At 35.8% G+C, this 16,667-nt stretch overlaps 1 protein-coding gene across 1 annotated transcript in view; it reads left to right on the top strand.

Moving 5' to 3' along the window:
* LOC121413939 (leucine-rich repeat serine/threonine-protein kinase 1-like) overlaps positions 1-16,667 on the top strand; it is a 79,304-nt gene that overhangs the window by 31,560 nt on the left and 31,077 nt on the right. The window contains exons 5-6 of the mRNA XM_041606958.1: positions 12,016-12,154; positions 15,457-15,601. Coding sequence (XP_041462892.1) covers positions 12,016-12,154; positions 15,457-15,601 — 284 coding nt within the window. The remainder of the gene's footprint in view (positions 1-12,015; positions 12,155-15,456; positions 15,602-16,667) is intronic.

Raw genomic sequence — 16,667 nt, 5'->3', positions numbered from 1 at the left:
CCAGGGTGAAGATATACACATGTTTCAATTTTTTTTTTTTTCATCTGCAAGAAGCAGTGTGCATTTTAGCTTGCATGCAGCTTTAGCGCCGCGATGAGCGAGTGCGCCAAGCATTTTATTATAAAATACACTTTTGGGGGGAAAATTACAGATTTTTTATCACAGATTACAGTTTTTCATTCCCAGAGGTTGGCAGGTCTGTACATGTGTTGTGACCAGAGAATAAGATGACTGCAAATACTCTGTGTGACACAACATAGAACTGTGTTCTTTCTGATAGGGAAGCTATATGACACCACCACACTATTTAAGCAGTACAGAATGTTAGCATCGCACAATGCTCAAGACTCGTCGGGTCGAGGTTAAGAGTTATAATTATCTCGTCTTTTGGCAGTCACATGACAGCTGAACATGAAGCTGTGAATGCTAATCCCAGTGTCTACAGAGCATTCATTTCTTCCGTAAGCTTGAGTAATTATGGGCGTTCCCCTTGTCGGCATTGCAAGATAGTTTTACTCTTTAATACGCAGTCATGAAAGAATGGAAATTAGATCATGCTCTTGATGGATCTAGGAACACTTTTTTTCATTATTGTTATTTGGATTTTTTATTCATGATGTCATGTTGGTGAAATCTTGACACATTTGGTTTGTGGTTTTTCTCGCTCCATGAAAATAAATCTCAGTGGAGCTTCCAACAAGTCCTGAAAAAAGTGGGATCAAAGAAAGTCTTATATCTCGTCCTTTATCTGTACAGTTTAAGTGTACAACTCAAAATTTTGATAATTATTTCTGTCAGCTAAACAATTTCTAATGTTAAGATCATACTGCTATTTGGCTATTTACAGAGAATCTATCCTGGCGACTTTTTTGAGGGGGAGGGGGTCACATTTAAACCGGATCCAGGTACTTTAATATGAGTTGCTTTAGGTCAAGCAGGTGCTGTTTAAATTATCTTTGGCCTAATTACTGACTTTAAACTGATGAAACGGTCTTGTGTGAATTTCACCAAATTGACAGTTGTCCTGCTCTTTGTGTGCTCAGGGGGATGTAGACGTCTGACTTCAGATCACCTGATTTTCAATCACATGATCATTACAGTAATTAAAGCATATGGAAGTATCTCCATTCTTAAAGGGATACCCCGTTGTGGGATCTATTGAAGAAAAAAAATTGTGGGCTTTTAAATTTTCCTCATGAATGTAAAAAAAAAACAGAAAAATCAGAGAAAGATGTAACTGACAGATCTGCAAAAATGTCATCAAATAATTAGAGAGTTCTGTTATTTTTAGGTTTGATTTAGTTTGTGATGTCATGCAAGCAACTGCCCAATATATGGCATGTGATATGAATTCCATAAATTTCCATTTTTATGGAACATGTAAATCATTGTAAATATAGTTTTTCATATAAAACTGGCTACGAAATGATTTGTGTGTCTGATGATATTGCATGCAAATAATATGTTATAAATTTTCAATTTGTAAGAATAGTATTATTATAGAATTTACATGAACATGCTTGCACATGACCTCACACACTCGAAAGTTTTAAATTCTATTTGTTTACACATCGTTGCTAAACCTTCACTTAAATGTCTATTTTGTTGTTTTTCTGCCTTCATCAAAACAAACTTAATGAGAGCTGATAAGGGACAGCATTTCTAAAAAGGATGGAAGAAACTCCCTCCTCGGCCCCTTTTCACGCTTCTCCACCCTTTTCCACCTATTTTACCCTTTGATTTTTTAAAGTGTAGTAATCCATATGATGTCATAGTAATTTTTCCCATGGAGGTGGTATAAATAAGTCACAAACATTGCTTGGCTACTTACAAGATTACTTCAGCCCTCCCAACAGGTATTGCTTTGTCTTTATAGGTACAGAAATTTGGAGCAAGACCCATGCTATGCCTGGTTTTAACAAGTGGTCATAATTTCTTATTGACCCTCCTTCCCTCTTTCACTTCCTTTAATCATAGCAGTTTGCCCCCCCCCCCCTCCCTGCATGTCTTCCTGCCTTGACATACTGTACATATAGTACATCCTAGGCAGGTCTGACTCACCCCCCCCCCCCACACACACACTCCAAATTAGGAAGCCTGTAGTCATACATTAACACTCATTGGTTAATAATCTAATGACTACTTAATTCTCATGATCATGAATTGTCTCGTGTCGCCTGTCTGAATTAGAAGTTGAGATATTTTGGGTAACACACACACCAGGCATTATCACCCGGCCTGCGCTCTCTCTACCACGGAGTCCTGTTTTAACCAACTCTACAGCTACATCTACATGCTAACGTGGGCATGAAATTGATCACTCATATTTTTCTAATCCTTCCTACGACTGGTAACACTTTGTGTTTGGAAGAGTAAACCTTAATTTTTTTAGAGCTGCACATTTATTTTTGGAACCCACATGACTAGAGAGGGTCACTAGGCCATGCGTGGCAGAACCAGGATTCAACAGTTTTTTTCCTGCGACACCCAGGATAAGAATCCGTCTGATTTGTGTGGATCTTCACCATGCCATGTGCTACCTAGACTTCATATCATCTCAACAAGCGCTTCCATATCACATGATCAAACTGTAATCATGCAATGTCGATACCTGCAACTGTCTTCTAGTTTCTCTCCAAAACTTAACTCTTAATGATTTTCCAGACAGCCACTCCCAGGAATTCATTAGTTTTAATGGTGTTTATGAACCCAAGTATTGATGTTGAATGTTTGTTTCTGTTTGACATTAAAGTCGTGCAATTATTCTTTAGTTTCCGTAATCGAATTCGCTCCAGCACCATGCAAGGGTTGCTTCAGGGTTAGTTCGACGGATGCCCCCCAAAGAGTCAGGAAAGTGATTGTTGCCTTCCCAAACTATGATTTAGCAAGCCATTTTATATTCATTGTCACTGAAGTGAAAGGATATCACAGGTATCTTCCTGTTGCTTGTTTTTGTCTCTTATCGCAACGTTGGACACCTGATAACAAGGAAGCCTGTTCGAAAATCTATGTTGGAGGCTTAGCCATCGTAATCAGTTGTCATTTATAGAATTGTCTTCCTAGATCATGGTGATTGTGCTTAATATAATTCTGATGTCTCTGAAGAGAAATGTCCACATGCAAATCTAGTTTTAAAGCTAATGTCAGTTTGCCATCTCCAGAGCATAGGATACACTGGGATATCTCGGATTCTGATGTCTTGGAATTGGTCATTCGGAATTCCTGATCAGACTACAGGTGTGGTCAAATTATCCTGTTGTGCAGGACCAAAATACAGGGATGAACGAAAGCAGTGTGGCCTGAACATGTGCAAGAGTGAACATCTTGTGATCCACTGATCAGTGATGTGTTGGTGAATAGGCAATGAATGCCTTTTTGCACCAATATCCTCACTAACATATGTCGTGAAAATTAACCTGTTTGCAATGATTGCAACGTGCTTTGTCCAAGTGTTGATGTTCAGAATGTGATCATGTTCAAACTTCAAAAGGAAAGAAAGGCTGATGCTTAATGATATCGTTGACTCTACTTCATCTTATTACAAGGAATTATCAGGCTCACCGCCATATATTTGCAAACTGGGAAAACTGTAACTGAATTGGCTGAGAGGATTTTCAGTGGATATTCTTTGACCTGAGCCGGAGTTCAGGTTGACTGTTCAGTAATCCATAGGCTTTTCCTACATTGGCATTTAGAGAGGAAAGTTGCTGCCTGTGTGTCCATGATGTCGTCATCATTGACTCTGAGATGTAAGAGGAATTTCAGGTCGTTTGGCAAAAAGTGGAGCTCAAGGTCATGGAACTACGGTGAAGGGGAAGGTGGGCGAAGAAGAAAGAGTGAGTATTATATCCTACATAGATTGAATCCTGTATAGTGATTGGTTCAAATAGCATCATGTGACCGAATATATTTCCACTATGATGTTGCGTGATGTCAGACCTCGATATATTTCTCGCTATACCAATATTCTGACGTCATTATTTCCGAAAACTGGATATTTAGCTATACTCTCGGGCGCACAGGCCAGCATGCTCTCTCTCCCAGGCAAGTCCAGCGATGTGTAGGCGCAGGCACTCATCTGCGTTCCGCTGAGTGCAGTGGCTCGGAGAAAAGTAGGTAATTCAATGCAAGTAACCGGACTTTGCAAGCTCAGCGCATAGATTTTGGTTATAAATTATTAAAAGTAGGATATAAAACAAATATATCGTGCGTTTCATTCAAAAGCATAGTGGGAATTATTAATCGTTGGTTGGACTGGCAAAACTACTATATTTCCCTCGGGGCTTCGCCCCTCGGGAAAAATAGTACTTGCCAGACCAACTTGGATAAATAATTCCACTATACTTTCTCAAAGCCTGATATATTTGTTTATTATACTTCATTGGTGTGTTAGTTACATGTAAATCGTACAACAAACAAATGCACCTCTGCAACTTAATCTGAAGATTTAGGTGAGGGTCAGATTTTTGTTAAGAATTTGGTTTATTAAAGAATCATACTTGTGAGGATTAGGGTTAAGGTACAGTTTCAAGCTCGGGTTTATTTGCTTAATTCATGCATTTTCAGTTGGCGCATTAGTCACAGGAGCAAAGGTCATGGAACCTATTATCAACTTGTTTGGACCTTGTTATTTACTTTTGTTCTTTGCTATTTACTTATATTGCAATGATTTACTGTTGATGTTGTTAATATCAGAATTGAAACAAAATAAAGATTCATTTATTCATTCATTCATTCATTTATTCATTGAAAGTTGAAGAAAACTTGTTTGGACCAACTACCTCTTTGTTACCATTATTTTTGAGCTACTTTCTCTTCTATGTCCTATCACCCCAACCACAACCACCCCTGCAACCAACTCCTACAGCTGCTGGCCTTCATATTCTTAGATATTTTATTGTTATTTTTGTTTACTCATTACTCATGAGATAATTCTGTTCTTCTACTTCTTGTATTTTCTTTTCTTGCTTTCTCTTTTCCAATCCTCATCCATGTTCTCCCCCTCCTTCAACATCTTCTTTCCCCTTTTGATCTTCTTGTCCTCTTCTTCCTCCTCCTCTCATTCCTCCTCTTTCTCCTTTGTCTTCTTCATCTTCTCCTCTTTTTTCTTCTTCTTTTTAGGTGGTCTGTCTTTGACAGATCACCTCTTAATTTCGTCAGAATTTTCTTATATTTATTTATTTATTTTTACGGATTTTCTTGTCGCCAAGATATCTCAAAATGGACTTGATCAATTTCATTGAATTTCATGTCATTTATAGGATCTGTCATGGACACGTCAGAATAAGCTTTTCAAGGTCATCAGGTCATGATGACGTCATCTAGGCGCCATTTTGTAAAATCACATAATCAATCATATCTCCATTATCAATTATCAAAAATCAATCAAATTAACATCACATCAACTTCGAGTCAAGGGTCATCAGGTCATGTCATCAAAGGTCACCTGGAGGTCACGACACGCGTGTACGCGCGCGTCAAAATTTCAAAATGCTCAAAATCACTTTTTGACCAAAGTAGAGTACGTTTTAGGTCATTCTAAGCATTTCAAAAATTTGGGCGTGCACATGTATGTGGGCGCGTTTCCGCGCATAATGCCCTAACGCAGTGCAAAAACACCTTTTGTTTTACATCATTGCATTGATAATATAATTCTGAGCAATTTAATACCCAATATAGCTCTCTACGACCAATAATAATGAAATTAACACCCGTTAAAGTTTGCAGCACGTGTGCGCGCGAGCTCTCACTATAGGCCATATATGGGCAAAAACATGCCTATTGAAAATTCACTGTAGCTCTTTTAATAGTCCATTGACCCCCAATTTTTTTTTCATATATCGATAGAGTATGAGTTGTAGATTTGATTTCATGTCACCATTGTCCCTTAATTTGATCATGACGTCATCAAAATGGCGTCGGAAGTCAAAATATCCATTTTCCTTGTTATGACGTCATAATAATTATGCAAATTAGGCTCTAACTCTGTGAATATTGGTCGATTTTCGCCCAATTTTCGATATGATGTAGCTTAGGTCTTACTCTTCATGAATTATTGCCTTTATTTTTCATTTTGATAAACGGATCATCCTGAAAAATTGCAAATAATAAAGGCATGTCATTTTTCCTCATTTTGCGTGTAATCTCTATGGGACATGACTTTTTCTCAAAACTAGATTCGACATTCCTCTATTTCGTGAGCCATATCTCCATTGTTTCTTGTCAGTTTTCCCTGAGCTTTTAGTATGTTGTAGCTGAGATTCTAAGCTTTTGAGAGTGCTCTCTCTATTTTTTGATCAGATGCCGGGATCATGCCCGTATTTCGCTTGCAAAATTGGAATTGTAATTCTCAAATTTGCTTACGTGTAATCTCTATGGGAAATATCGTGGCTCAATGGATAACGCATTTGACTTGCTTTCTCGGGGGCGCAGGTTCGAATCCTGGGGTGAACAAGATTTTTTTTCCATTTTTTTTTCTTTTTACCACCTCTTACATGATCCTTTATGATAATTAAAAGGTATAAAAGTTAAAATTTAGCAAGATAAAACAGATTATAATTACTTTTTTCATATCACATGTATTGTCATACATCAAAGAGACCCTTTTCACAGTGCTTTATCATCTCCCGTCTTTCACAAGTATTCCATCCATAATGAGCAATCCGTCGTCATCATATCATATTGATCTGCATGAACATGGTAATAGTAATCATTATGGCAAGAATAAAGACAGACCACCTAATTCGTCCGCATGACGAATTAAAATCTAGTTCTTCTTTTTCTTCTTTTTTTTTCTTCTTCTTCTTCTTCTACTTCTTCTTCCAGTCTGGTACAGTCCGCCACTGGCGTACTATCGTACCTTCTCCTCCTTCTTCCCCTTCTCCTCCTCTTTCTCCTCCTCTTTCTTTTCTCCTCCTCCTTTTCCTCCTCCTCCCCCTCCTAATCTTCCCCGCCCCACTTTTTCTTCCTCATCTTCTCTTCTGTCTCATGTCCTCTTTCTACTTCTTTTTATTTGCGGTCATTCCTTTACATATAACTAGACTATCAATATATATTTGATTTCTTCATGTTTGATGTGCACTGACTTCACTCCCTTCAATGGCAAATTCATTTTATTTTTGCACTGTGCTGCTGTTTAGCTGTAATTGGGTGAGGTTTATTAAGGGAGGGCTTGATTCTGTAGCATGAAGGAAATCATAAAATAGGAGGAAATCATATGACGAGCTTGTTAAGGATGTACGTAATATTTTGATACTTTTTCAGGAATATTAAAAGGTCACTTGGAGTGCCAGCATTATCAGTATCATGAGCAATAATCATACCTACTTTATACAGATTCAAGATTTATTCATTCCATTAAAAAAAAGATACAAATTTTCATACAAATTTACAAGATTTACATTAACATACATTAAAAGTTATGCAAACTCAACAAGGGCATGGATTTCACCATGGATCCATGATTCACATATAAATGGAATTGGGTCCCTGCAAAAGTTGAAAAAGACGTGAATTATTGAGGCAGTGCCATAAGCTGGAATTACATATTTTTACAAATCTTTTAAGATATTTATTAATGATAAAGCAATACACTGTAAAAAAATTAGCATGTTTTTAAGCCTGTTAGAAGTACTGTGTAAACTTTTTAAACAACTGTTAAAACTTTTTAAACAAGTTGTTTAACAAGTTTAAACAATTACAAAAAAAAAGTTTTAAGCAACTTATTGTTAGTGTGATAGGCTTAAACAACATGCTTACTGTGTACAAAATAAAGGAATTTTACAAGGTATAAAGTTAAGTGAAGAGGAAGTGAAAGGTTGGATGTTATTGTATGAAGAATTATACACAGTAAAAACTGTGGTGTTAAAACTGACACCAATTTAATAGAGGACCACACCCTGAGGTGTTAAAATAACACCCTAGAGATTGAACATAACACCAAAGAGTGTAAATGTAACAACCATACGTGTTGTAATAGTACCTATATAGGTGTAAAACTAACACCACCAATTTAACACCGGTGTGAAATAACTGGTGTGGTCCTCTATGTACACAGTTGGTTTACACCACAGTTTTTGCTGTGTATGAATAGGGATTGCATGTAGGTTAGTTTTTAAAGTCTTTTTTTTATAGTTTCCTTTTATACCATAGTTTTACGTATCTATTGAGGAAGTGCATTCCAAACAAAAGGTGCATAATGTTTGACATAAAATGAAAGTTTTTTCTTTCATTTTAATATACATGCACATGTTAGAGTTCTATTTATGACAGATTTTGGTGTAAATTATGGATTTCAATATTGAATGATAATTACAATTATTGATGTGTCAACATGTCTGAAGGGGATTAATCCTATTAGAAGTTTTATTAGGCTTATATATTTATCAAGTACTTTCAATTTGAGAAAAAAATGTTTAGGGTGGCCATGAAAATCAGATAAAGTGCAGTACATAAATATTGTATGAAAGAATTGCACGAATAGGGATTGCATGTAGGTTTTTTTCATAGTTTCCTTTATTACCATAAGATTGAAATTACTATTTTTGACATGCCTATTGAGGAAGTGCATTCCAAACAAAAGTTGCATTGTGTTTGACAGTAAAGTGAAAGTTTTTCTTTCATTTTAATATACATGCACGAGAGTTCTATTTACGGCAGATATTGTAATTAATTATGGATCTCAATATTGAATAATGATAACACTTATTGATGTGTCAACATGTCTGACGAGGAACAATCCTATTAGAAATTTTATTAGGCTATATATTGAGTACTTTCAATTTGAGAAAAAATGTTTAGAGTGGGCATGAAAATAAGATAAAGTGCAGTGCATAATAACCAGAAATTTGTCTAACTTTGATGGGTTTCCCGAGACAATGTTTCCATAACTTTAACAGGACTTTAATATGGCGATAGCATAGTTTGCCATTTCTTTATTCCAGCACAAATGGGGGGGGGGGAGAGTAAAAGGGCACTAAAACTTCCACAGCTAACAAGATGGGCATTAAGGCCACTGAATATAGAGTATGTTCAAAGGGGTAAAAAAAAAAGTAAAAAAATGTTTGATAATTTCACAAAGACAACAATACTGCTATATTGAATTGCGCAATGCAGGTGAGACTGCCAGTACAGCGTTCCACTTGTTAAGGGTTATGCCAGTCGTTCTTTAGCTAGATATGTCTACCACTACTGGTAATCATTACCTTTTAAATCAAGGTGAAATTGATCATTTGTGATAATGAAAAGTTTTTTAACATGAATTAAAAAAAATCAATTAGAATGAAAATTTACAACTTGTACTTTAATAGCAAATGCAGTCAATTGTTATTGGGTATTATAGCTTGAAAGTTTGGCATAGTTATTGACATAACTGTACATACTGCATTGAACTGCCGAAAATTATTAACTTTCTACCTTGGGGGTTATATTTTGTTTTTATTGAAATGTGTTTTGTTTTAATTGGTATTATCTTTGGAGTGCTGTAAATAAAACTGTGTGTGCTGAATCTAAAGCTTAAGCCCTTGTTGACGTTACCGATAGGCTGTTAATTACGAGGGAAGGCAGGCAGAATTTTTTTTTGGCTGCCGCTCTGTAATGACTTACCCGTGACTCATCTTCCTCCTCTTCCGCCCCCGTGACATTCAACATTGAGAAGAGAGACACAGAGAAAGGGGAGGGGGAAAGTCAGGAAAGGGGGCAGTGGCAGATCTAGGGGAGGGGTTATGGGGTTTAGACCCAAACGTCGGGCTCCCTGAAAAGAATTTTGAAAGAGTGTGGGATCAAACTCCCACTCCCCCTTCCCTAGAGTCGCTCATGCTGAACAGAGGCAGATCTAAGGGGAGGGGGTGGGGGTGGGAGGACGCCCATTACGGTGCAGCTGATCATTCTTGGGTCAAACCAACTTGTCAAACGGGAAAGAAAGGTGGAAGAAAAGAGAGAGAGGTATAGAGAATAATCTCAAGGGAGAGAGAGAGATAGAACAAGACACAGAATGGGGAAAGTAGAAGGGAGGAGGGGGTGTACGGAGAAGTTAAGGATTGGGGAGAGGAACATAGATATGGGTAGAGAGAGAGAAAATTGTGTGGGGCAGAGATTAAAGGGGAAAAAAATATTTGTTTCCATTAAAAAAACACATTAAGTATTTGTGATTCCATTGATTTACAGAGGTACCAGGGGAATACTATTTTATGTGTGTATAGGCATAAAGTGATTAAAATATTGATGTCTATTTCCTGTATTAATGATTTATAAAGGTTGTATGCTAGATTCATGGCAATGGTTAGTCGAGGAAAAGGCTTGTTCAAATTATTCTAGATCCTTGAGCAGTGTCCATCATGCTATGAAGTAGTACTCAGTCAAGCTAGGACATACCCATTAGCTCAAGAACATCATAAAATATAAGTATAGCTTTGTTATGGTTCAGGAAAGAAATATATACTACATGTAGCAATGATATATATATTTTTCAAATATTGAAATGTTTATTTTTTTTTGGGGGGGGCTTTCTTTGAAACTTTATTTCATTTCACTTTTATTTACATTTTCAATCATCTTAAACTAATAATTTTTTATGAAATGTTACATGAGGAATATAATGTTTATGTGTTATTTGATTTCATAAAAGGTTAAATATTGTTAATTGAAAAAAATGTGTAACAAACCATTTTCTTGTATAATGAATTCCCAACCTCAAATAAAATGTAAAAGTGAATGAATGAATGAATGAACAAACAAATGAACAAGTGAGGGAGTGGGTGGATGGATGGATGGATGGATGGATGGATGGATAGATAGATGGATGGATGGATGGATGGATTAATAAAAAAATGTAATATATGAAAAATAATTTTGAAATAAATCTTCTGTTGTGGTTACAAGTGCAATTATGGGGATTTGTTAGATCTTTAGAGTATACTATATAGCATGTAAACTTTTGCAAGTCATGTCATTTTGGGAGAATGAATTGTGAGTTCTTTGTCTCAGAGTGAACATGAGAAATGCTTAGATTGTTACTCTGCTGAAAATCGGGACATCTATTGGATGAAGGAATACCACATGGATGTATGGAACTGTTTTGTGTACTCACACTTTTGATTTTGATATGTTCATTAATCAATAATTATACATTTAGAGTGCATTCATTATGTATGAATACTTAATTGTTTTTTATAAATGTTATTACTCTTCTGTAACATTGAGTGTTATTTGTGAAGGTCAAGTCAAACTAAACAACTAAAGTTGATTTGAATTTTTAAAAATCCAGCAAGCGTAGGGCTCAATGAAAATTCCATAATTTATCAAAACATGTTTTACATGATAGAATGAGATATTTATGAAAATAGATATAATTAGCTCCCTCATGCCAAACATAAACAACTGTTTTGCAAAAATTCAGCTAAACTGTATGCTGTCATTATTTTCTTATGAAACAATTAATTTTGGTGACATTTTCAACATTTTGACTTATTCAGATCACCTTGTTGTTTGGTTTGACTTAAACTTTTCATCATTAATAAATGAAATCAGATAGTATTACAGTGATGTCAAAAAAGAAGTCTTCCCATTTTGACGACTTACAAAGAATATGAAAAGGGATGTAGTTCCTTAATCAGAGCAAACTCTATAATTTTCTTTTCCCAGACCCGTATCACACTGTATAGTATTCGACTGTAACACATGGATCATAAATAGTCGGTGACTCACCGACGTAAGATTTTCATGTGAGTCTCATTAATAGACCGTGTGTGTACGCGTGGCTATAGAGACAAATCTAATTGAGGAAAAGATTGATGCACCATGATGTGTTCATATAAGCCCAAGATAATTGAATTAATTAATGTCGTGTTACACGGTACATGTAGCAAAAAAAATAGATGGTCCTTTGTGAAAATTTATTTAGGCCCCAAAATGTCCCAAACAGCCCTTTAAAGATTGAAATATGATCCTTGTATTTATTGCATTCTATGTGAAAGCTAATTAAGTTAGAATAATGTTTTTTGTTGTTCATTTGTGCAGCTGAACGAGAGCAACTCCAGGCGGAGCTTGAGCTGGACCTACTGGAGGCATGTTCAGACATACGCAAGTTAGAATTTTTGCTTAAGAAGCTGGGTTTCAGTGCAATCAACAAAAACTACAAGGAAACTCCTCTCTACAAGTAAGCTATATACTGAATCTTCTTCAATTTCAGTTTCTACAATTGTATGATTAATAATTTGCATATTTTCATATAACAATTGGGTATGTTAGCTCTTGGCTAAATGGATAGAAAATTTTTACTTACACATGAGTCCATCTTGTGTGTAATTTATGTCAAGAGATTCTAAGTTGAAATATAAACAACTGACTAAAATCATTGTTGGACTAAAAAAATAAAAATCATTTCATATTTTTATCTGCTTGAATTGAACTAAAATGTACTTATGCCTATATTCATATTCTCATTGTAATTCCTACTCTCATTGTAATTCCTATTTTTTCTCCTTTAGCCCATCTATTTTGTGAGAATTGGAAGTGGATGGAATGTTTATGTAATTGCAGGGGTGGCCGGCACCAGGGTCTTCTGATGGGGGGGGGGTGTGGGCGACTACCTGAAAGTGGACATAATCATTTCTCAATAAGAGGGACAATGGAGTTGCAGTACCCAGATGTGTGACTTTATTTTCATTTCTTTTTCTTCCTCTCTTTTCTCTTCTTTTCCCCCTTTATCTTTTATCAAATAAATGCTTGACAAATCATGAGGGGTTGATTGCCCCTCTTTTTTTGGCTTCTGCTTGTAAACATGATTTCACTAGCATTGGTGGGGGGAATAAGAAAAGCAGGATTTAAAGAAAATACCAAAGCAATACAAAACAAAGACAATACAAAAGTATCATTTATGAGGGAACATTAGAAATGATATTGAAAGTGAAAATAAGGAATCATCGTTCTGAATTTATTAATTAAAGATTCATGTGTCTTAATTATTTCAAATGTTAATTGTCTTCTTTTTTTCTCGCTTGGATAATATCATATATGAGGGAAAATTACAAAAGATCTTGAAAGTGAAAATAAGGAATGATAGTTCTGAATGTATTAATAAAAGATTTATGTGTCTTTTTTAATTATTTTAAATGTTAATTGCCTTCTTTTTGTCTCACTTGGATATTATCATACATGAGGGAACGTTGCAAAAGAACTTGATAGTGAAAATAAGGAATAATCATTCTGAATTTTATTTAAGATTCATGCATCTTCATTAATTAATCTAAATGTTAATTGTCGTCTTTTTATTGAATGCTGGCAATTAAGGATCCACAAGGTAGGTTAATGTCTCAAGTGTTATCTGCTTTTTTATTTTCACTTTTCATTTTCTGTGTGAACAATATTAATTGCATGAAAGTGAAAAGTAAGCATAATTGGTGAAGTGTGTTTATAAACCCCCTATAGATTTATTTTCTGCATTCATGATCAAGGTGAACTTTAGACTTGACTTTATAAACTTTTTACATGGTGTTCTGCCTCTAATTTGACAGTTTACTCTGGTCCATACTATTTTGTAATTTTATGGATTATGGTTCCAAAATACATCACTCTCGTAAATCATTTGACTACTGCGATAACAAATCATACAGATATTGGCTTTAAACGTTTGTGTACTTCATTTCACATCAGTAAACTGTCATTGATCATGCCTATGGTATTTCTCATCAATGTGCGGAAACTGTTGATTTTCTCCCTCGATCTTCTGTATTATGCAGACGAAACTGGTGAAAAAGGTTAGCCCTCTTTCCACTCTAGATATTCTATCTCCAGTGAGAATTGGGTCCTCATAGCATTAATTAATTTCCCTTTCGATACACTTGAAATTAAATAAATGTAATTAATACACTTAAGATGATAGATAAACAGCTGATAAATAGGAGTGCTTATAGATGGTGAGATATTTTTTTGCATGTGTTGTTTCTAAAAAAAATATGTGCTGTTTGTGATAGGAGTAATGTTAAATAATCATTGCCGGGAATGAGGGTAGATAGATTAGTTTTTCATTTTTTGTGACCCAACATCCCCTAAAATCAACAATAGGTTACAAAATAATGTCCTCTGTAAATGGCTAAGACTAATTCTGTCTTCAAAAAGTAAACAAATTATGAAATAAGCTTTTCTGAATGAAGTAATGATTATCCTAGAATTGTGATTGTCTATGTTGCATTCTGAAAGAATAATTCTTTCTAGGAGATTTTACCATTTTCACATCTCATGAGATGGGTGTTTCATTAAAGCAGTTCATTTCTTACGTACCACTGGTGATCCTTTCTTAAGAGCTAAATCAATACCAATGAACTCAAGGGTGATTGCTGATGTGGTTTACGGAACACCATGTGGAGTGTTATAGAAACGGTAGATAGAAGAAGAGAAGAAGTGGATAGGCGAGAAAGTGGAGATTTGAGAGTAGAGAGTAGAGTATTCTTTCTTGAAAGTAGTCATGAAAAGGACTGTAAACCAGAAGGAATGTTGAGTGAGAACAGCTTGAGTAGTAGAGCTGATGAGGAGATGCTGGCTTGAGTCGGCTAGTAGAGATGATGAGTAGTAGAGAGACGCGACGTTTCGGACAGGTTGACTGTCCGTCTTCAGGAGTCTCCTAAAGTTCTGTTATATTCAGTTGTTAAGTCGGGTGATAAAATATTACTTTCAATAAAGTTTGTAATTCTGGGCTTGCTGAACATTGTAGGGTTGCTGTCTACATTCAACACTCAGCATGAAGGAGTACATTTTGTGGTGGGGTTCACTAACTTTTGAGCACAACTGGATTTACCCATTACGTCAAAATTCCCTTTGAAACGATACCGCAGTTCGGATTGCGAACTGCGGTGTTGTACCCCATTTTCCGTTTGGATCTCCTAAAAACCAAGTAATCCAGGGGTAATCCCTGCTGTCTCAATTTCACCCCCACAGGCCAGTATATGAGTGTTGAGCAAAGGACAAAAAGATAAACAACAGCTGCGCTATTACGTAAGACTTCTCTGCCTGTAGTAGGACCTTCGGAATGAAATTATTGTATTCCATATTTAATCACGTTTTCAAAGGCATATTGTATTCAGTAACCCAATGTTAGTCCATTTTCAATTTCGAACGAAGAAAATCGACCTCGGAATAAGGAAAGTAAGCGAATAAAAATGACGGCATGCTTACAGGGACCGCACTCAGCGCTGCGCATGCATCCCATCGTGTGTGGCCCCCTGCTGTGACTGTATATGCCGGGCTGTTGTTTTATCTTCGGACCAACATCAAGAAACAGGTGTTTTGATACTTAAATTGCTTTCTTGAGGCAGTTACGGCTGGAGAAGAGAATTGATGAGAAGGGAACTGGGGTATAGTGTTCTCAAATGGAAGTTTTTCGTCATGCTTTACAATATACTGTATCTCTTTGAGACTGTAAGTTAAAAAGATTTCAACTTTCTTTTCTGTGTTCATCAACAGGGCAGCGCAAGGAGGGCACCTGGACGTCGTCAAGTTCTTGTTGCACTGCGGAGCGGATGGACGACCCAATCAGGAGAGTAAGATAACCGCCCTCTACGCCGCTTGCCAATATGGCTACCTGGAAGTGGCAGAAACTCTGCTTAAGGTGTGTGGTTTACCTCATAACGTTTAGGTTAATTTGTTTCTTTGTTGTTGTTTTTTTAGTAGAGACACACCCCGATGTTGGAGACTTTCTCATTTGGGGAGATGGTGTCTAATAACAGAGGTTTTTTTTGTGAAAATGTTGGTTTGCAATTTCAGAGATATGTAATCTGGAGTTTGAGTGCCAATTTTGCAAATGTGCTAAACAATCAGTAAATGAATTATAATAGAATCAAGCAAAATAATTACCAAGAGGTTGTTGAAATAAGAAAGAATATGTGCCAAATTACTTTGTGTATTCTCTAATGGCAGAAAAAATATACAAGCCACTAATACATGTATACTATTGAGACAGGTCTTTTTTTTTCAGTTGCATGAATGCATGTGAGTCTCTTTGTGATAATTGATGATTTTCATTGTTTTGAAAAGTTACTTGGTTGCCATCTGTTTTTTTACATAATTTCGCAGTATTTGGCTCAATTAAATAATGTCAGAATTATCTGCGTGTATGGTGATAATCACTAATTTGAAAGAAATTTTGGCTGACTGTAACAATGTAAATTTTGGCTTTAAAGTAACCATATATATATATATATATATATATATAAGTTACATTATTGTACGTAAACTCCTCCTTGGTGATAGCAATAACAGGAAATTGTAAATTTAGATGTTTCATCAACATTAGCTTATTTTTGGTTCCATCTGCGTCACAATTATAAAGCATTTTCCTGACAATGAAAGTTCCCACTCACCCCCTTTTTCTTTTACGTTAAGATTAAATTTCAACGTCATTGCTTATAGACTGATATCCTTTACGTGGATGCATCTTGCCTTAAGGACTTGAACAGATGTACATGAAATAAAAGTTTTAAATGTTCTGTTAAATATTAAGACCCACTTTTTAATGGTGTTTCTTTTTTTTAATCCATGGCTTATCCAGATTTTATGCATAATTACTCTAAATTCAGTGCACATGGATTATCATCCCCCCAGAATGGCCCTAAAAGAGAGAGATATATATAAGCCCTACATAACTTTCCATTTTGTTCCATTATCCATGAATCAAA

The sequence above is a fragment of the Lytechinus variegatus genome, chromosome 4, assembly GCF_018143015.1.
Source record: "Lytechinus variegatus isolate NC3 chromosome 4, Lvar_3.0, whole genome shotgun sequence".
Lineage (NCBI taxonomy): Eukaryota > Metazoa > Echinodermata > Echinoidea > Temnopleuroida > Toxopneustidae > Lytechinus > Lytechinus variegatus.
This window is presented reverse-complemented; position numbering and strand designations above follow the sequence as displayed.